Consider the following 22,399-nt stretch of genomic DNA (forward strand, 5'->3'; position numbering starts at 1 on the left):
CTTCAGTCAGAGAAGCACCTGTGACAAGCATCAGAATCAATCAAAAGGATGCTGTGCTGGCAGCGTCGCTGATCCAGTCTCTGTTTGATGGCCACTCTCAGCATGAACCTGACTCAGAGTCCCTGAGGCTGCAACGCCTCTTGCTGTCAGCTACTGTGCTCATGTCTTCCTCTGATTTCCATTCACCTTTCCTCTCCCTTTTCTCTTCAAAGCTTTCAGTGCCCCTAGCAATGGCCAGTCATGAGCTATGTGTGAAATGAAGGAAAGGCCTGGGCTGCCCTCCCTCTGCCACCGTTTTAGGAGCCTTATAATGCCAGGCTTAAGACTGAGTCTTGGCACGAGGCCTGGAGGAAACAACCCTGCAGGCTGACCTTCGCTTCCCAGGTGCATCCCTGGAAATTTGCTGATGTTCCCAGTCTGAATCAATGGAATTTGCAGTGGCTTGGCGGCCCTGCCGATTCCTGTGCCCACCTCGGGCTGTGTTCTTGTCAGCTCTTGCAAGCTAAGTAAGGTGGCTGACTCAGTAATCCAAGAAGAGCAATGGGGTACCATGTTGGTGATTCAGCAGATGGCACTCTTGCCTCTGAATTAGTGATGAACCAATGCCCCGGTGTCGTCTTAGGAGATGCCATGCTGCCGGAGGTGCTGTCCTTTCGCAGACACACAAAACCAATCCCTGACGGGACAAATCCAATGGTACTTTTGGCAGGAGGGAGGGGTGTTAGTCCTGCAAGAGTTTTGCCATTCTGTTTCTCTAATTTCCCCTGCAATTTCAATGTGATACATAATTCCATTTCACTTGCTGTCCAAACTTGTTGGCATAGTTTTACTGTGAGCTGTTAAACCACATCCATGTTCCACCCCAGTGATGGGTGCATTTCAGTAGTGGATGAAGTGATTCCCATGTATATACTTTAGAAGGTGTAATGGGTAAAGTGATTTGAAATCCAAGCTACTCTAGAAATACAAGATACTATGTATTCTGATCGAACCACTGGGCATTTCCCTTCTCCAACTTTTTATTATCAGGAATGCTTGCACGGGAACAAGAGCATTGTGTCTTAAATGTCTGATGGCTCCTGTTCATTCCTCATGTGATTTCATGACCCTTCATGGTATCATGAATGTGAGTACAGGTCTGCCTCATCTTACACGGGGGTTCCGTTCCGCGGTTAGCACGTAAAGTGAAAACCGCGTATAGCCAAAACCCCATTGAGTTCAATGGTGGGCGAAATCGCCCGCACTACAGGTATAGTATTAAAACTGTTGTTTTTCCCTTTTTTGTTTTTTTGTTTTTGCCGACCGCGTAAAGTTGAAATCGCGCATGTTAAATGCGCGTAAGATGCGACAGACCTGTATTGTGATGTTCCATAGGACCGTTGAGATTCCACTAGGGAATAAGCTGCAGTCACTTACAAATTCTGAAGGCACTAAGAACTGTTTTCCTGCACGTGTCATAGCTGTAAAGAACAAGGGGGAGAAACACAGAAAATAGACTCCTCTGTAGATATAAAGTTTATCCTTGTTTTCTTTGGCTTGTCAGCTGTCATGCACGAATCCATGGATACCCTGAATTTCAGGCTTCTACCCCACAATTGTGCTTATCTTAAGAAACCTACACAAAGTGGATGCTGCTAAGAGCTCTTCCAAAACAGCCTCCCTATATTGTCATTGTAGCACACGTAACAGTCTCCATGTCGGTTTACAGCTGCTTTATAATAAAACTCCTGGATTTTTACGTGGGGGCTCTTTGGCGCAGGGGCTGCTCTTGCTTAGCATCTATTCAGAGCCGGGCACAATGTAGGTGCTTCTAGAACCAAGTAGAGGAAGGGTGGTGCCGTGATCAGAACAGGAAGCTTGTGGGTTAGGAGACGGGGATTCAATTCCCTGCTCAGTCACAGACCATCTGGGTGACTTAGTCTCTTCGTGCCACAGCATTGCCGTGCCTCAGAGGGGTGTTGTAAGAATAAATCCATTCTAAATTGGGCAGTGCCCAGACCTGATGGCAATGGAGGCCATGTAAGCACCCTAGCTAGAAGTAATAAATAATTAATAATACTTGGAACCAGGTAGCATCATATAAACACTAACTAATCCCAGTTTCAACACAGTGTGGCTTTATTATCCCCATTTCACAGGTGGGTAAAACAGAGGCAGAGAAGTTAAGTGACTGGCTACAGAGGGAGGGTGGGAGTGGGATTAGACGAGAGACATTCCTGGCTCTCAGACCACTACCCCACCCTACCTCTTTAAAATAAAAGCGGTGGCTTGCTTCTCTGACGCTTGCCTGTAACTCTTTCGTAATTCTTTGTTTCTTGTCTAGTTACAGGGCCGTGGATCTCTGAAGATCTGGCTGCTCCTGCTGGTGGGGGGAAATGTATAGGTGAGTGGTTCTTGCTTTAAAGGGGCAGTGGTAGCTAAAGGAACAGGTGCCTGCTGTGTTCTTAATCATTAGACCGGAATGGCGTTCAACCCTGCCAAAGATGCTCTATCTCTCTACTTCATCCACTCTGCTTCTCTCAGGGAGTCCCCAGTTTAGTTCCCTCACTAAGGCAGGGTTATCTGCTACTTCTGCTTGGTTGTCTTATTAAAAGGAGTTGTTGCTGTTATTATTTATTTGTATTGCAGTAGCATCTAAGAACCCCAATCATTGGCTAGTACTGCTGTATTATTTTATTATAGTTTGTTATCATATGAATATATAGCGTGCTTTATTTGTATTGTGGGCATGCCGAGAAGCTTGGGCCTCCAGTGCTAGGTACTATACAAACATATACCAAAAAGATGGCCCCTGCCCAGCACAGCTTACAATCAACGTTTCAGATGAAATAAGTGGATGTGACAAACTGATGTGTGTGGGGGGATATCACCAAACAACAATTCTAAAGGATAGAACACAAAGAACTCACAATAAGACCATTGTAGGTGTAAAATGCACTTACAGGGTCACTCCATATAAACGTGCGTTAAAACTCCATATCTGTGTATTAATATCTTTGACTCTAAAACCTGAAAGAGTTTTAAAAAAATCTAGGGATTTTCAACAGTGTTGATCAAACTCTGCTTCTGCTGCATCCCATGGTAAAGCTCTCATTGACTTCAGTGGCAGCAGAGTTAGGCCAGTGTTGTACGCTCCTGAAAATCCCACCCCATTTCCTTTCCTATTTATTTAGAACATGTTGGCAGTCCAACACAAAAGGCTCAGCCCGCTTCCCCAGCAAAAATAAATTCCACCTGTGATCACGCAGCTCAGAACCACTCCACACCCTTGTCACGCAACACCCCCTTAATCAAAGGCCTGCAAAAAGAAATGAGCCTTTTGCCCTGCACTTGTGCCCTATTTGACCAACCAAGAAATCAGATTCCAGAGTCATGGATCTTCTGCTGTCTCTGTTCACTTTTTATGCCTCCTTTTTCAAGCTGAAGGAAGCTAAGCTAGTTGGTTTCACGACCTGGTTCTAGTCAGTTTCATGTTCAGATTTTTACCCATGATCCCAGCGCTGCAGCAGCACAAGCAAACAAAATGCAAACCCTGCTTCCACCGACATTTAATAAAAAACGTTCAGACGTGGGGTCTAAGCAGTTTGAGTGTGTCCCACTAATGTGCTTTGGGGAGGATATTGGTGTCATTATGTTTGTTTTTAATATGAAGAGCAAAATGAACTGATTCCAAATGGCACTAACAGGGAAACTAAGTAAGTGGCATGACAGAGATCATCCTGTGAACATTAACATCTTAAACATAATCACAGGCTGGGTCTTTCCACCTTGACCCTAGCATTACACATAAAGATCCTCCACATCCCATGATGAGACATGGGGTCTTTGCTACCAAGAAACAGAATTAATCAGAAACCTACAGGAAAAGTGGGGGAAGAGTGTGAAAACAGATGGAAATTTAATTTTTTAATGACAGCAGCAGATGGCAAAAGACACAAAAGTGTATTCACACCATGTCAGAGCCATTTATAGACTGCCTGGCACCGCCATAATGCATTCCAATAGGGTTTAGATTATTGCTCCCCTGAGCCATGCAGGCAATTGGCTTTCGAGTGGAATTGTATTATTTTTCTTGCTGCAAACTCTGAAAATAAAAGTTTCACTGTGGTTACAGTCACTGATAGGTAAGTCACTTAAAGTCACTGATAGGTAAGTGGCGGAGTAAATATATTGAATGAATTTGACTGTGCACTGCCTCCCAATGCTTAAGGAGAGAATATTCTGACCTCAGAGCTTCACTCTCTTCTCACAGTGGCTTTACACCATCAGAAGGCTATTGTCTTCAGTGGTGTTACCCTACAGCAGCCTAACTGGAGAATCAGGCCTGCAGTGATTTCAGTGAGAGATCTAAAGGCACAAAATGTGGGCTGTTTGAGATCTGAATCTTGATCTGCATTTTGCTAATTAATCCACCCAGATGTGGACACCCCTGAACGTTGAGGTGTTTGAAAGCCAAAGCGGGATTTTGGAGCTTATGTCCCTCTCTTGTGTTAAAATCAAGACAGAGCTGAGTTATGGAGATTGGAACTGGAAATGCATTGGAATCTGAGCTTCTCCTAAGTCTGGATTGCTGATTTCAAATGTAAAGCTGGGCTTCTTGCCTTTTCCCAGCCCATTTCCTCCTCCTGTTTCATCCTGCTATTGTGATCAGCACAGGCCTGTATGACTTTCCCATGGATGGAGCAGCAGAAGCTGCTGTGACTGTCAGAGGGAAGGGACCTTCAGAACAAAGATCTTCACTGAGGACGTCTCTATGTTTGGGATCTTTGCCTCTGTGTAGCTATCCCAATGTAGCTCCACCAATGCAACCTCTCAGGGTAGACACACTGCACTTGTTTAAATCAGGACTTGCAGTGGTGCAGCCTACCCTGATTAGAAGCTGGAAGCTCTTTGAGTCCCACATACACCCTATTTTGAGGGTTCTCTGCATCAGAGTGAATTTAGAGCTAATAGAACCAAGGGCAGTGCTTACCTAACACAATTTCTTTGTGAGTTACTCTTTTCACTGTTTCAGGTTTGCTCCAGTGTTAGAGTTGCTCTTTAAACCTGTGAAGATCAGAGCTGTCAGAAATCTGGTGATTACCATTGCTAAGGGTTGCGTCGTGAGGCTTCTGTGTTTTGATTTCCGGGGGCTGGGGTTTGCACCTGAGTTTTGTTTTGAATGCGGGGGTTCAAACAAACTCAAAATGTCAAAAGCGTACTCAAGCATCATCATTGAGTTTTGCCTGGTTTGGGGCTGAAATCATGGCTGAGATGGAGACAAGCCAATGACAACCGTTTCCAAAACCAAACTCGCGTCTGGTTTTGGTGTTGCCAGCCAGCGCTCATGATATTTGATGTTTTTCTTAAAGCCTCAGCTCCCGGAGACTGGTGGTTCCATCTTCCATGAGAATCTCTATGAAAGAACTCCCTTTAAAACAAGAAGTCATTTTTTAGCCCTGATTGTTGTGGAGGAGAGCTGAAAAAGGTGAGGTCTAAGGGCTTAGAAACCAGGAAGTGGATAAAAAGGACCGCACATGTATTAGTGTTAAAAATCTCATGATTTTCAAACCAATCTCACGTTTTGGGGCCCGACGCCTTTTTTTTTTAAATGCTTGGGGTTAGTGATATTGCAATTGGCACTATTTGGTCCCTCCTTGTTGGCAGGCACAGCAAGGAAGCCAAGGGTGATCGAGTGATGGAGACTAAGCTGCTTTCACCCCCCCAACAGATGGTTCCCCCGGTCAGAAATGAGACACCTTGCCGGGGGCAGTAAGCAGGGGCAGCTTGCCCTGCCGTTGCCACTCCTGATGCTGTCCCTCTTCCACTGATAAACAGAGGCCTGCGGAGCTGCCCGTCTGGCACTTTTCATACACACAAAACTCACTTAATTAAAAAAAAAAGCCCTTAGGGAGTCATAAACTATCGATCGCTAAAAATCAATCGATAGGAACCATTGGCAGCTGCTGCGAGCAAGATGGCGCTTCGATTTGTTTTTTATGGGAAGGGGGTGAGAGCAGAGTGAAGGAAAATCAGACTCAGCCATAACAAGGCCTTTGAGTGACAGCTGCAAAATGGGATTATTATCATCCTGCAACTATGGTGCTACCGTTTTTCATTTTTATTCATGCAATGTAGAGCGGCTCAGCTCTCACTGCTATAGATCCTGGTTTGGGTGAAGGAGAGAATAACGGAGTGGTTGATGAGGGGTAAGAAGAGGAAAAGTGGCTCCCTGGGAAAGACTTTTTGTGGGGAAACGCAGTATACCTGACACTGGGTCCTTTTTATTCTTCCCATTGCATCAAGGGTGCTGCTGTTGCTGGGACACGACGGAGGCAAGACAGAGAAATAGGTGGTGTTTTGAACAGGATCACACGAACACACCATTAAATAGATCTGTCACTGCTAATATTGTTTGAAGGCTTTCTGTTTCCATGACAACCTGACAACCTAACAGCCTGGCTGACAGTGCTCTAAATCACTCCGGGATAAAAGCCTTTTATTTTTTTCTTTCCCCTGCATAACTTTGGACATTAACATCTTCAATGTGTCTTGACAGTTTTATTTGTTGTTTTTTTCTTAGAATCATAGGGTTAGAAGGCACCACAAGGATCATCTAGTCTAACCCCCTGCCAAGATGCAGGATTTGTTGTGTCTGAACCATCCAAGACAGATGGCTCTCCAGCCTCCTTTTGAAAACCTCCAGTGAAGAAGCTTCCACAACCTCCCTAGGCAGTCTGTTCCATTGTCCTACTGTTCTTAGAGTTAGAAAGTTTTTCCTGAGATTTAATCTAAATCTGCTGAACTGTAATTTGAACCCATTGCCTCTTGTCCTGTCCTCTTTGGCAAAAGAGAACAACTTTTCTTCATCTTTTTTCATGGCAGCCTTTCAAGTATCTGAAGTCCACTGTCATATCCCCACTTAATCTCCTCTTTTCCAAACTAAAAGTACTCAGTTCCTTCAGTCTTTGTTCATATGGCTTGCATTCCATCCCTTTGATCATCTTTGTTGCTCGCCTCTGAATCCTTTCCAGTTTCTCTACATCCTTTCTATACATTGGAGACCAAAATTGGATACAGTACTCCATCTGAGGCCTAACCAGTGCCGAGTAGAGTGGTACTATCACCTCCCATGACTTTCATGCTATGCTTGTTAACGCAATCTAAAACTGCATTTACTTTTTTTGCAACAGCATCGCATTGCTGACTCATGCTGAGGTTTTGATCCACCACAACTCCTAGATCCCTTTTAGCAGTGCTGCTGCCAAGGCAGTTTTCCCCCATTCTGTATTTGTGCATTTGGTTTTTCTTCCCTAAGTGTAGCACCTTACATTTCATAGAATCATAGAATATCAGAGTTGGAAGGGACCTCAGGAGTTCATCTAGTCCAACCCCCTGCTCAAAGCAGGACCAATTCCCAACTAAATCATCCCAGCCAGGGCTTTGTCAAGCCTGACCTTAAAAACCTCTAAGGAAGGAGATTCCACCACCTCCCTAGGTAACCCATTCCAGTGCTTCACCACCCTCCTAGTGAAAAAGTTTTTCCTAATATCCAACCTAAACCTCCCCCACTGCAACTTGAGACCATTACTCCTTGTTCTGTCATCTGCTACCACTGAGAACAGTCTAGATCCATCCTCTTTGGAACCCCCTTTCAGGTAGTTGAAAGCAGCTATCAAATCCCCCCTCATTCTTCTCTTCTGCAGACTAAACAATCCCAGTTCCCTCAGCCTCTCCTCATAAGTCATGTGCTCCAGCCCCCTAATCATTTTTGTTGCCCTCCGTTGGACTCTTTCCAATTTTTCCACATCCTTCTTGTAGTGTGGGGCCCAAAACTGGACACAGTACTCCAGATGAGGCCTCACCAATGTCGAATAGAGGGGAATGATCACGTCCCTCGATCTGCTGGCAATGCCCCTACTTATACAGCCCAAAATGCCGTTAGCCTTCTTGGCAACAAGGGCACACTGTTGACTCATATCCAGCTTCTTGTCCACTGTAACCCCATTTGTTTTTTTTGAATTTCATTTTGTTGTTTATAGCCCAGTTCTCCAATTTATCAAGATCCCTCTGAATTTTAGTTCTATCTTGCCAAGTATAGGGGCACCTGGCATTGGCCACTGTCAGAAGACAGGATATGGGGCTAGATAAATCTTTGGTCTGACCCAGTACGGCCATTCTTACGTTCTCTTAATAGTAGTTCTGTCAAGCCCGCATTGCTCCAGCTTATTTATCAAAGTATCAGGTCAACAGCCTTGCTGAAGTCCAGGTATATTATGTTCACCGCATTCCTCCTAGCCACCAAATCAGTTACCCTGTCAAAGAAGGAAATCAAGCTGGTTTGGAATGATTTGTTCTTGGTAAATCCATGCTGTCTGCTAGTGATTATCCCTTCATCCTCCCTTCTTAAACACATTGATTGCTGGGTGTTTGGAGATGTTTTTTCTTTTTAATTACCAAGTGACGGGGAGAAGGATCAAGATCAGAGGTGAGGAATAGTTGAAAAATCCCTCCTTAAAATACTTCTCTGCTGTGATGCTCACAACATACCCAGCAATGATTGTGGGCAGGCAGGCAGCTGGTTTGCTGGGACTGCTGTTTTTCATGCTGATTAATGCCATCTCTTTATTTCCTTGGGCTCAGCCCGGTTGTCTATTGTATCCATCGGTTGACCGTGATCTTACACTAGAGCATAAGCTCTTCAGGGCTGGGACTATCTGTTATACATTTGTACAGTGCCTAGTAATATAGGGCCTTGGCCTCTAGGTGCTATCTTATTAATATTAATGAATCAAGGTCCCTTCTCGGTCCAAGACACACCACTGTCAAGGATAGCGATGGGAAAACAAAGCAGCAATTCCGTAAACCGGCAATTAAAGAAATACAGAGTGAAGAGTCAAATGCCTAAACCAAACTGGCAGAACAGATTACAGGCTGTGACTCACTCAGATACTATGGTAATGGGGATTGGGGACCATATAAGAACAGTAGAGAGGTGAAAGGCAGCAGAGGATTGGGAACTCAGATGCTCCCGCTCTCCCTGCTTTTGGCATCTACAGCGAGGTCAGGTGTTTACCTGCAGCGTAGCTGTACTTGTGCAAACCTTTGGCAGAGGTGTAAACTGTGCCCCGTGCCTAAAACCCCAGGGGAGGCCAGGGCTGAGACTCGGGCTCTTGGCTGAAGTCTCAGGCCTTGCTCAGCCCGCTCAGGGTCGGTGCCAGGGGTGCCAAGGCCCAGTGGAGCACGGCTGCAAAGGTGATGCTGATTAGGAGGGAGGGGAGCAGAGCACAGGCCCCCAGGCTGCAAAGGAGAGAGATGGCTCTGGAGTCCTGCAGCCGGCTGGAGACATGGCGCAAGATGCCCAGGAGGGGAAATTGGCCCCTAACCTAAAACATCTGGAGCAGGGGCAGCTCTGTTCCCCTGGGGGCTGGAGGGGCGGGGCAGGAGGCAAGGGACTGGGAGGGGGACTCCAGGCCCTGAGGGGAATCCCCCACGGGAAGGCGCGGCGCGGGGTCTATGACACACGGCAGGGCGGACTCAGCCAGGCCCGAAGGCTGCAGCGGGCCTGAGTCACTGCCCCTGCACAGGCCGGCGGCATCCCGCGGGCAGCGCTGCTTGGCGGGGAACATCCTCCCTCAAGGGACCGTTCTCCCGCCCAGCCGGAGGAGCTGCGCTCCAGAGCGTTCTGATTGGCTGGAAATAATACTAGCCGCTCAGCCAATCGCGTAGCACGGGGTATGTGACTAAGCCAATCAGAGAGAGAATATGAGTTCATAAGCCAATCAGAGCCTCTCGGCGAGCCCGAGACCGGGAAAGCGCAGCCAGCGTCTCGCGCTGCTAAATACAGCCAGCGTCCGGCGAAGGTATGTGGTGGGGCGGGGTCTATCTTCCTCCCAGCCAATGGCAAAGGGTGGAGGCTGGCGCGCGCGTGCTGCGAGTTCCAGTTCCGGCGGGTTGGCGGCGGCGGCGGCGCCCCCTCAGGGCCATGGATCCCGCCGAGGCTGAGTTCCTGGCCGAGAAGGAGCTGGTGACCGTCATCCCCAATTTCAGCCTGGACCGGATCTACCTCATCGGGGTGCGGGGCCCTGGGGTTGAGGGGCGGGACCGGCGCGTGTTTGGGAGGGTAGCGAGGGGCCGGGCCGTGAGGGCGGGGTGCAAGCAAGTGGGGCTGGGTGGGGGCTGGGCGCTGGGGTGTCTTCGGCTGAGGGGCGGGAATGGCCCATTGGGGGGGAGGGGGCGCAGTGATCTAACATAGGGAAGCAGGGTGTGGCGATGGGCTGGCCCGGGGCTCGGCTGCGGGGAGGCTGTGTGGCAGACGGCCTTGGCCCACTGGCAGGGGCCAGGGTCGGAGAGCCATTCGGGGCTGACCCGCTCCGCAGTGGGGCTACTGGCACCCCAGGGGGGCTGGGCGCCTGCCTGTAAAATCCATAGCGATTGCAAAGCCCCTAGTGGAGCAACAGCAAAGTGCCCCGTTGTGAACGTTGCATTACCCCCCCCCCCGGCTCTTCCTAACCTCCACATCCCCTTTGGCTAACTGCCTGTTAGCCCAGATCCCCCCTGCAGCGTCAGTGGATACAAGAATCCCTGCAGCGTCAGTGGATACAAGAATCACCTGCACTTACTGCCCTGCACTAGCTGTTCTGCTATGAAAACCTCTCCCATAGTCCACCCACCGCCAAGTGGCTACGTTTCAGTGATGGGAGAAGTAATTTTCATCTCCAGCTTATGAAACCTTTAGGGTAGAAAGTGCCATCAAAATGTAAGTAGTTACTGCTAAGGGAAGAGAGAACTGGGCTGGGATCTGGGACCAAGAGGAAGGGTGATCTCAGTTGGCATGGGGTGGCTTCCCTAAATCTACAGGAAACTGTTGATCCTTTAGCAGTGTGTGAGGCTGATGAGGGAAAACTGGATTTTCAAAGAAGTGTCACAGTTTTCCATGACCTGTTACTTACACTTCCCTTATTTTCATACTGAATTTCATTTTCCAGGGGGATTTGGGTCCCTTTAATCCTGGCTTGCCTGTGGAAGTGCCTCTTTGGCTAGCTGTTAACCTAAAACAGCGACAGAAGTGTCGGCTAATACCTCCTGAATGGATGGATGCTGGTAAGGAGAACAGGTTAGCCTACAGGTTAGGCATGGACTTAGCCAGGCTGCAGGGCTAGTGGGGAGTCCTGAAATACAGGAATTGGACCTTTGCACTTTTCCCAAGGGAAAGTTGCAGGGACAAATGGAATTGTGGGAGCAATCGTTGCCTAATGCAGTGCTGCTGAGTTTTTCAAGACCTAGCATGATTTTAGACAGACAAGGTGGGTGAGGTAATGTCTTTTGTTGGATTGACTTCTGTTGCTCCAAGAGACAAACTTTCAAGCTTACACGGAGCTGTTCTTCAGGTCTTGTCTCTTTCACCAACAGAAGTTGGATCAGTAAAAAATATTACCTCACCCACCTGTCTCTCTAATATTCTGGGACCAACACGGCTATGACAACGCTGCAAACTAGCGTGATCTTAGCATATCATCATTGTGATTTTTAATCTGTGTAGTTAGAATATATTATTATTCTGATACATAAAATTGGTTTAAAATACTGCATCCCAGTTCTGCCACTGGTTTCAGTGTGATCTTCAGCTGGCCACTTCACTGTTCTTGGCTTTATTTGACCACTTGTAAAATGAGAATCATACTTGCCTACCTCAGTGGTGAGATTTGTTTGTAATAAAAATGCAGAGTATTGTTATAATCAAAGGGGGTGTCTGCTGCCTTTTAGCACCTCTCTTTTTTCTAGCTTTATCTCTAGGGAAGAGGGGCCTTTGGAGAGCATACAGAAGTTCTGATCTCCTCATTCTCCTTTGTCCCTTGAAGGCAGTCAGGAGTTGAAGAGATTTTTACCCCAATGTGATGTATGTTCCTCCCATTAGAAATAAAAATCCTAGGTTCCTCCATTCTGCCATCTTGAGGGAAATGTGTAGTTGAGGAGGGCAGGAAGCAGGTAATGATGGAATCTCAGGAAGAGTGAAGAGGCTTTTGTCGCTAAACATTCTCCCTCTTCCACATTTTTTTCATTCAGAGAATGCAAATCAGTGAGCCAAAATGTTACTTGGCAGAAAGGTTCCTTTTTTGGAGGAGCTTTCTCTCCAGGCATGTGACTCCTTCTCTCCTCATGTCCCAAGTGGTGATGGTGATTCATCCTTCTAGCTATGTAGGACTGAATGTTGCTCCTCAGTTCCTGTCACCGCAATCCTGGGTTGGTGGTGGTCCCTTTCTCCCATATGAGTTGAGGTCCACTTTTTGCTTCTAGACATGAGATCAGAGCAACTTTTGGGCATTAGAATTGTTTCTCCTGCAGCCTCTGGTGTCTCCACCTAAGTGCTGATTCCACCTGATGTAAACACAAAACTGGCAGCTCATCCTGCAAGGTTGGTCGAGGGGACTTGACACCAGAGCATTGAAGCATCTAGTAAAGTATGACTCTTCCAATTGTGTTTCAGAAAAGCTGGAGGAAATCCGGGATCAGGAACGCAAAGAGGACACTTTCACTCCAATGCCCAGTCCCTACTACATGGAACTAACTAAGCTGCTGTTAAACTAGTAAGTAGGTCTCTTACTGTAACCAGTCAAAGACACTTTCCTCCCTGCCCAGTGGGGTTTGACATTGGTAAATATTCAGGAATGTGAGTCGTGACACAGGAAAGCTTTTAGGATTTCATTGGATTTAAATTTGGAGGCCTTTGAGAAAGTGTTAATAGGAGGCTTACTCCAAAGTACATCAAGATTTTGCTTGGGCACTTACCTAATGGTAGCCTTTGTATTTATTAACTTGATTCACTTGTTCTGTGGTGTGATAACTGGACTGCAACGTTGCCTACAGAAGTAACTAAGTGTAGTGGCTCTGGATGTATTTAGCATATTTTTTAGCTTCATTTATACAGATTCATAGCTCTTTCAATCTACCTGAGAGGCCCAGCAGCCTAATCTTTCCAGACTTCTCCGCCCTCTGCTGCTGTTAGGGTACCCTTTAGGAGATTGGAAATTCTTCCCTTCTCAGCCTACAGAGCAGGGATTGGGGATGTCCTGACCCTAAGCCAGAGGTCGGCAATGTTTGGCATGCGGCTCGCCAGGGTAAGCACCCTAGCGGGCCGGGCTAGTTTATTTACCTGCTGACGCGGCAGGTTCCGCTGATCGCAGCCCCCACTGGCCGCGGTTCACCGTCCCGGGCCAATGGGGGCGGCGGGAAGCCGCGGCCAGCACATCCCTCGCCCGCGCAGCTTCCGGCCGCCCCCATTGGCCTGGGACGGTGAATCGCAGCCAGTGGGGGCTGCGATCGGCCAAACCTGCCGCGTCAGCAGGTAAATAAACTGGCCCAGCCCGCCAGGGTGCTTACCCTGGCGAGCCGCATGCCGAACATTGCGGACCCCTGCTCTAAGCTGTCATGTCTGCTAAAACATTTCATTACCATAAAATTAGCATTCTGGCTGGTATTTCTTCTAAGCCAGTGGCTCTCAACATTTCCAGACTATTGTACCCCCTTCAGGAGTCTGATTTGTCTTGCATACCTGAAGTTTCACCTCACTTTAAAACTGATTTTGTAAGCAAATAGACATAAAAATACAAAAGTGCCACAGCACACTATTATGAAAAATTGCTTACTTTCTCATTTTTACCATATAAATCAATTGCAATATAAATACTATATTTACAGTTCAGTGTATATAGAGACGTATAAACAAGTCATCTGTATGCAGTTTTAGTTTGTACTGATTTTGCTGGTGCTTTTTATGCTGTTGTAAAGCTAGGCAAATATCCTAGATGAGTTGAAGTACCCCTGGTTGAGAACTACTCTACTAAGCACATACCCTTCTGACTTGAAAAGCCCTTGATTACAGAGGACTGGCTATTTGAAGCCCAACTGTTTCTTCTGATGCTTACGACATCTTAGCATGCAGACTCTTTCCTTACACTAGAATAATCATGACACTTCTGTCCAGGTGAATTGATCTGATCTCTTGACGTCCTTGTGGAAGTATTTAATTGCCTAACCATTAGGATGTTACGTGGTACAACCTGTATGGTCCTTGTGATTGAGTGGTAAGCGTACTGGGCTGAACTTGAGCTCCAATAACAGTTGAGCCATTGAGTTGCTGTTGTGACTTCCTGGTATTCCAGACCAGCTGGGCAATTAAAGACCAGAAGGATTGTATTGAAAACTGAGCTTTCCTGGGTAAATCAAGTATCCAGAAAACCCCAGCTGTAGAAGCCGCAGCACTTTGGATTTCAGTGTTCGCTCTTTGTATAATGCAAACTACTCTGCTCATGCTTCAGAGATTCGAGAAGCTGCCAGTGTTACTCATGCCAGAGACTTAACTTATTAGTCCCTTGCAGCCTGTTCTGACCTACCTCCTCCTCTTCTAGTGCCTCAGACAGCATCCCGAAAGCAGATGAAATCCGAACACTGGTTAAGGATACCTGGGATACGCGGATAGCTAAACTGCGGCTGTCTGCAGACAGCTTTGTCAGACAGCAGGAGGCCCATGCCAAGGTACAGTACGGGAAATCTGGGGTGGGCTGATAAGTCTGCTAGTTTTGGCCTGGGAATGTTCAAGATGCTGTGAGATTATGTGGCTTGTGAATGATTAATACTGCTAGTAAACGTTCCAGTTGTAGCTCCGCCCCGCCCCCCCCCCCCCCAGTGATTTGGTTACTTCTCAGTTGAGAACTATAGCCATGTGGAGTAAAAAACTCCATATGGCTATTATGTTGTGCTTCTTTCAGCTCTAAGTGTCTACACTACAATGTAGCTCTTGACAATGTAAGTCACCCAGTACACTGACCTTAAACTCCACCTCTGCAAGAGGTGTAGCTGCTTAGGTCGATGTAGTTCAGTCGACACAGTATCACTATAGACACTGCATTTACTGTTCCGGCTGTCAGCCCCTAGTGGCTGGGCTCCGGGCTTTCAGTGTTCCACAGTGCCCCACACTGTCATTTAAATTGGTGGAAGTGCTCCTGTTGAGGACATGCACTGCCAACAGGAGGAGGGTAGTGTGGACGTGAAAAATCGATTTAATTACTGCAGTGGGTATATGTTGACGTAACTTATGTCGACTTGTCCATAGACTGACCTTCCTTTTGCCATTGTGAGAGATTGTAGTGCTGCTTCCCCAAATACTGCTGTAATGTCACCCTCCTTGTCTTTTAGCTGGATAATCTGACCTTGATGGAGATCAACACCACTGGGACTTTTCTTACTCAAGCCTTAGATCACATGTACAAACTACGCACAAACCTTCAGCCGGGTGAGAGTGCCCAGTCCCAGGATTTCTAAGATGCCTTCTGACAGTCTAAAACCCTCATGGGATGAGGCAATAATAGTAGGAGGACTCTGCCCTGTGGGCACTATTAATGAGTCCTAATGCAACTTGCCTTATGCTGTTTTTATGCCTTAAATACCCTGTATAGATCTCTGCTAAAAACCATACAAATCTTACACATTTCCTGTCAATTGTATCGTGTGTGTGTTCAGGCAATAGAAAGAAGGCAGTCTTGTGGCTGCATATTAATAAGTTTGAGGACTGCTAATGGCACAGAGGGCATTTCCTGCTCAGCTGCTATCGTGAACAGCTTCTGCTCTGTAATGAGCATCCTTGGCAAAACAAATGATTCTACCTGGCAGAACTCTCCCAGCCCCTGTGCAGCTGTCTTTGCAAGATGAATTGGTTGCAGCAGTTAGATGCTGTTGGGAGGTTTTTCTTGTTATTGCCTTATTGGATGGGGATTTAATATCTCTTAAATGATATGTAGCAGTAATAAATATGCTCTTAGTTTAGTGTCTTGCTCTTCTTTTCCTTCCTCTGGGTTGTCTAAAGCCTGGTTGAGGAAGATCACAGAATGGGACTGTTTTGAACACCTGGATGCACAGCAGTCCTGGGGCTTCCCTGGGCTACGGAGTGATATATGGATTTTAACCCAACTCTATTGCATCGTAAGGCTTGTTTCTTCAACCGGGCCATCACAACAGTACATTCATCTCTGAGCACAGCTGAGAGATGAGCTCACGTGGCTGGCTTGCCAAGGCCACTTAAGTGCACAGTTCTCTCTCTGTGCACTTGTAGCTTTGTATTTTTCCCTCAGTGGGAGGATACAGCTTTAAAGAGAACACACACTACCTCATTTGGTTCAGGTACTGCTTCTAGCAGGCCCCTGAGCTATTCGGTGTGGATGCAGCTGTGGCAGGTGGTGGCTTACCAGCAGCATTTCTCGCTCATGTACACTTTAAAAAAAAAAAAAAAAAAAAAAAATCCCTTTGTTGATTTTCCTGAATATGAATGTTATCATAATCTCTGCACTAGAGAGCATATTAGGTGGTGTTCATAGAGCATGTTCCTGAATGCTGTGGGGGTAGGTGATCATTTGAAAGCAAGAGATTATGATGCATCTTAGCTCCCACTGCACTGAATCTAATCTCAGACAACATGCCAGTTGCTGTGCTAGGCTCTATGTGGACAGCAGTAAAGGGGAGAGCCTAGCCAAGCTGCCGGCTGTTTGGGAGACTAAGAAGTGGGTCCAAAATCCAGTTGGAGGAGCAGAACGAAATATTCTGGATGGTTGGAAGACATGTCACCGTGACGTATTGTACATTTGATCTTTTGACTGAAGTTACTATTTGTTTTAAAAAAAAAAAAAAAAATCAGGCATAAAAAAGAGTGAACTGTCTGTCAGAAGAATAAGACTCCTTTTCCTTTACCGTACATTAATTGTGTGAAGATCAAGATGGTATTGTGTGAAAACACCTCCTCTTCTCTTGCCCTTTGCAGCTGATGTGGGGGTCCCTGTCTATCTCAGAATCTATAAACTGGTCTTACTGTCAGTTTTAGGCTCAATTATAGCAGTCACATCTCTGTGAACACTGCAAGGAATCAAATGTAGCTGAATGTGTATGGGGGCTGCCCTTCGCTCAATGGAAAGCAAGTCTCTTGTCCATGGCTCTCATCAGGCAGTAGTATTTAATCACCATAACGTTCCTCATGTCTTCGGACAAATGTTTCCCTACTGCCTTTACTCTCCAACAATTGAACTGTCTTCCAAATAGCTCCCACTATCTACTCCCTTCTGAGCTTCCCCTATGCTGTTTTTGCTATCCCACTGTCTCTTATGTAGTCTCTGGTTAACTTGTATGTATCGCATTATCGTCAAGTGGGTGTGAGTGAAGTGGCCTATGTATCTGATGCTGTAATGAGGTAGGCTACTCTGCACTGACTTGATCCTTCTGAAATAACAAATCCCCTGACCTATGTGTAAGCTGCTCAGATGCTTCACCCCTGCCTTAAAACAGCTTGTAGAGTCTGTGCTGGGTACTGGCTAAATGCCATGATGTAGTGTCAACCACACAATGCCTTTTTGCTTGAATCTTGTAAATAATGGTAGTGCATTGTACATGTTGTCCTTCACGCTGGATCAGTGTAACTTTTCCATCCACTAGGGGGAGGGAAAAACAATCCTTTGCCATGATTTAGGACAATTTTATTTTTTGGATGTTGTCAGAAATTACAGCAATATATTCATAAATACCTAATTACTACATTCAACAAATAATATATTACATTACAATTAATTCAAACAAGTACACTTAGAACAGGTTTAATTTTTCTTTCACAGCATCTAAACTGCCCTCAGCAGGCCTGGGCTTCCTCCCCCCTCTGCCTCTCCCTCCCATGCTCTGGTTTTTACTGCTCTAGCAATTCTGCACAGGGTACATACAAATAAACACAACCAGTCAACATGGCCCTTGGGGCAAGGGAGAGGGAGGGGAGTATTACTGAGACTTTTTAATTAAGCACTGGGTCAAGAAGTTGGTGATTAGCTCCTTTCTCTATTGGTATGTGAGGGATGGGGGTGGAATCGACACTCAAGTTCAGGAATTGTTGCTAAGCAAAGTTACATTTTCAAACGGGCTCCTAAACATTGCCATCTGGTGGTGTGTTTGTGAACTCCCACTTTCCAGTGTATTGAAATTGATGGATAACCTGACAATGAACTTTTTTATCATGGGCTGGGAGGGGAAACAGCGATTTAAGCATAAAGTGTATTTTTCTGTGTTAAAATTATCATGAAGTTTGTGAATTGGCAGGTAGTAGGCCAAAGGCTTGCTATGCAATCTGGTTTAAAGAACTGTCAGCCATAAGTGTATTTTGCTTCTTAAACAGGTAAGTTAAACCAAGAATTTGTGCGCCTTTTTTTTTATGCACTTTTTGCACATGCAACAATAGACCTGAAACAGAAAACAGTGGTAACTTCCTTTTTTTTAAAATGGAGCCCTATTCATTTTTAAAAGCCCCCAGTACTTAAATGCATTATGATTAGAAAAGTGACTAAAAACAGCATTATAGTGCTGCTTGGTGTATTCTGAGTCATAGCGGTCTCATCTTCTAATACCCACTTACATTTTTTTCTGCTGTCAGTCGTGTAGTATTTACAAGACTGAACATCAGATGCTAAATTCTAGTTACCTCAGCAGCATTGCCAACTAAATTCTGATGCTAGAATCTTTGATTGCTGACAGTGTATGAAGCAGGAAGGCTATGGCTTTAGTTTCAGGTTAGCAGTAACCTGCCTTGGCATTAAAAATAGTCTCACTTTAAGTTGTAAAAATAGGCAAGTCTGATAACAAAAGCATCAACTAAGAGTAAATCTTTAAAAACCACATAGTATTCTAGTCACTTGCCTGCCCATAATGGCACTTTAAAAAAAATCTCTGCCCTCCGAGTGAAAGGAAAACTGCAGGCCTGTTGCTGTGAAGACATTGCTAGTCATGGAAGACAGAAGTTCCTTCATGTAAATACTTTGAAACCAGAGTGGCATAAATCACCTCTGAAGTCAACTGTGCTGTGTAATATTTGCTGTTCTTCCTATTGTATATGTTTGTTGATGTTTTGTCTGCTCTTCAGTCTCCCAGATGGGCAATAGTGTCAGTCCACCAGAAAAGAAGAATCACACATGAGCAGTCATACAATTAATCATTTCAGCTTTTTGGGTAAAGCTAAATTGACACTAGTCAGTGACTGCTTTATTTTCTTCCATTTGCAAAATGGAACGGGCTCAAGATAGGTTAGAGGTTTGCTGTTTGCACTGCCCTAAATACCAACACAAAAAGGGAAAAAAATATAGAATTGCATGGCTTAAAATGGGTATTAGTTTCAGCTTTCCTTTCTGGTCCTTTTTCTTGTTCATGCTGCATTACAGCCTTCGATTTATTTAATCTGATTGTCTGGGGGGTACTCCTGAGGGGGAAAAAAGAGCCTTCAATGTGGAAACTACCAGGGTTGCAATGGGGTGTTTGTAGGAGCTATGGCTAAAAGAAAATCATAGCCTCTACATCAGGGGTCGGCAATGTCTGGCACGCGGCTCGCCAGGGTAAGCACCCTGGCGGGCCGGGCCAGTTTATTTACCTGCTGACGCGGCAGGTTCGGCCAATCGTGCCCCCCACTGGCCACGGTTCGCCATCCCGGGCCAATGGGGGCGGTGGGAAGCCGTGGCCAGCACATCCCTCGCCCGCGCCGCTTCCCGCCGCCCCCATTGGCCCGGGACGGCGAACCGCGGCCAGTGGGGGGCCGCGATTGGCTGAACCTGCTGCATCAGCAGGTAAATAAACTGGCCCGGCCCGCCAGGGTGCTTACCCAGGCGAGCCGCATGCCAAACGTTGCCGACCCCTGCTCTACATACTACATCTAACAATAGGTTGACATTACTTAAACAGTGGCACATAGATTTGCTTTTCCCTGTTCTGCCCTCATTGTTTCACTCTGGCTAGCCCCTCAATCATGAGCTATGTAAGAGGGTGAAGTAGCTGTCACTGCCATCTGACAACATGTAGGTGCAAAATCTTCTAGGAATGCAATAAGCCAACCCTTGCCCTGCCTGAGATGTAGTGGGGGCAGCGTGAATGTTTCTTTGGAAGAACAGCAATAGACTCAGGCTTTGTCTACACTGGAAACTGAACGACAAAAGTTTTGTCGTTCAGAGGTGTGAAAAAAACACACACACACACACACCCCCCAAATGACAAAAGTTCTGCAGACAAAAAGCGATGTGAACAGAACTTCATTGGCAGGAGAGCTCTTCCACCGACAAAGCTACTGCTGCTTATTCGGGGTGGAAGTTTTTTGTCAGTGGGAGAGCTCCCTCCTGCTGCTAAACAGTGGCTACACTGCGCTGCATGCCTTTTAGCGGTAGGGCTGTAGTGGCACAGCTGTGTTGCTAAAAGGTGTGTAGCGTAGACATAGCCTAAATGTCTTGCCTTCTAAGTGTCAACTGTTGGAAACCTAAAGCAAATAACATGGAGACAGAAGGCCATGAACCTTGTCTAGAGCGTGTTGTGATTACTAAAGGCTGTTTTTCCACGCCAAGTGCTTCACAGTTCCAACAGACAGGTGTCTCTGGCTGTCTCTGTCTTCCAAAATCTGCTGTTGAAGGAGACATCTCCAACCAAGTCTAGAGACAACAGTAGTATGTAGATTTTGATCAGAGATGTCTGTGATACTTTTGCCCTCATAAACTGTCCCACGACTCCTCCCCCAGCTACAGAACATTTACAGTAGCTGTTGAGTAGGGGAATGGGATATGTACATCTTTAGCCCTTCCTGTCTAATTTACAGCTGAAAACGAAGAGCCTGTTAGTGCTGTTCCTCCTGCTGCCACTTCATCTTAATTTAAGATGAAATATTCCTGATAAACATGCACAGCAAATGCGATATGAGGAAATACCTAATGCAATATTACTGCCAGCTGCTAGGAAGTAGGGTGAAGCGGAAGCCTATTACCCACAGTATCCCTCACCCATCTAAGAAATTAATAAAAAACAAAATCAATTCCTGTGCACTGCTCAGAAAAGACTGAATTTTGCCAGCAGCTGCCCCTCGGCTGTTTACAAGGACTAGAGCTCAGCTAGGTTAGGGATAACCCAACTGTAAACTGAACTTCAAGCCAGCTCTTTGTGAAAGAGGACCTCCTACTTCACAGAAATGTTATTGAGGAATAACTACATGGAAGAGACAGAAAGGGCAAGCTGGGAGAATTTCTACTTCCTCCTCCCTATTCCCACTGGTGTTTCTCATGTGCGTGAACAACGGGAAATTCAGCTCAGTCTGCATTGCTTCCTCTCCTGTTGTTCTCTAACAACTCATTGCTAACACAAGCAGTCTCCCCCCCGCCCATTTAAAACATTTTCTAGATTACTCGTCAGAGCGCTGAAAGACATCAGTAACGCTGAATCATAGACCCAAACAGTTCATTTAGTTCCTGAACTTTTGTTCCCAACACAGACTTTTCCACTCCCTTCCCCATTTAGTAGCAGCTGGTCATATTTGTAATGTAACTTTTGAAGTGCTTGAAGGGGAAAAAAAAAATCAGTGAAAGGGCAGTAAGGAATAATTAATTTCTGGCCTTTTAGTAACAGAATTTTCTGTACCAGTAACTGATGCTACACAAAGCAAAAAACAGAAGTGATAGCACATGCCCCAGTGGAAAGCTTTTTTTTTTTTTTAAATTGTTTTAAAACACTTCAATATTTGTCATGTCCTGACCAGCAGCAGTACAAACACTAAAAGCAAGTTATTTTGCCAAAAAAAAAGCAGAAACATATTAAAAATGGCAAGCTTTTTATAACAATAATTAAAGTAATAAAAACATACAAAACTTTTTAAATATATACACAGTACAAGGCTGAAGCACCTTTTTGACTTTGTTTTTTTTTTTTTAATTGCAAAATCGTTTGAGTTTGTATGAAAAGTTCACCCACTAGGGTATGTAATTTGTCTCTCTCTCTCTCTAGGTGTGTGTGTGTGTGTGTTGTTGTTGTTCTGTACATTCCGCTCCCTACCCCCCAAAACAGTAATAAAAAGGTACCTTCGGTTTGTTTATTCACTTTATTTTTTTTTAGCGAAGTGCATTTCCAGTGGAAAGCCTGTTGATTTAGGAAAAGGCTCAAGTTCTGAAGCTGTGTTGGCTCCTTCCAGGACTTGTTACTCTGCAGATCACTACCACAGCTTTCCGTATCGGAGATACACAGTTCATTTGCTTTCAAAAGTGTACCCAACTTCCTCTTAACAAGAGACACACCATCTTCCCCGTGAAGAACAGGCAAACCCCATGGTACAGTAGTTGGACTAATATGGCAACAAAAGAATGATTTTGTGTGTGGACAGCACCCCCTCTACAGGGAGGTGGCTATTAGTGTTGTTGATGAAGTCTTATCAGATTTAAAAAATAATAATTAAAAAGTGGAGGGGAAGGAGGAAAAAAAGCACCCCTCATTAAAATTAAACAAAATCTAGCCTTCATGGGTGGGTTGCTTGCAGAATTACAAAGATTCAGTTGCATTGAAGTCAAGATAGAGGTGGGTATTTTTTCTGGATTCCATAATCCTTTGC

The 22,399-nt window shown here is 45.6% G+C and overlaps 1 protein-coding gene across 1 annotated transcript; it reads left to right on the forward strand.

Annotated features, from left to right (window-relative positions):
- The first annotated feature begins 9,964 nt into the window (after window positions 1-9,964).
- On the forward strand, window positions 9,965-15,478 carry LOC113409578 (DNA replication complex GINS protein PSF2). The gene is made up of 5 exons (XM_026663667.2): window positions 9,965-10,054; window positions 10,968-11,082; window positions 12,467-12,566; window positions 14,388-14,514; window positions 15,175-15,478. The coding sequence occupies exons 1-5, from the start codon at window positions 9,965-9,967 to the stop codon at window positions 15,298-15,300; spliced, it is 558 nt and encodes a 185-aa protein (XP_026519452.1). The 3' UTR covers window positions 15,301-15,478.
- The last annotated feature ends 6,921 nt before the right edge of the window (window positions 15,479-22,399 follow it).

The sequence above is a fragment of the Terrapene carolina genome, unplaced genomic scaffold (genome assembly GCF_002925995.2).
Source record: "Terrapene carolina triunguis isolate 2854851 unplaced genomic scaffold, T_m_triunguis-2.0 Scaffold33891, whole genome shotgun sequence".
Lineage (NCBI taxonomy): Eukaryota > Metazoa > Chordata > Testudines > Emydidae > Terrapene > Terrapene triunguis.

Coding starts and splice junctions, on each gene's coding strand:
- LOC113409578 (XM_026663667.2), top strand. CDS start 9,965: ATGGATCCCGCCGAGGCTGAGTTCCTGGCCGAGAAGGAGCTGGTGACC. Junction 12,567..14,387: donor ACTAAGCTGCTGTTAAACTA/GTAAGTAGGTCT, acceptor CTCCTCTTCTAG/TGCCTCAGACAGCATCCCGA. Junction 14,515..15,174: donor AGCAGGAGGCCCATGCCAAG/GTACAGTACGGG, acceptor CTTGTCTTTTAG/CTGGATAATCTGACCTTGAT.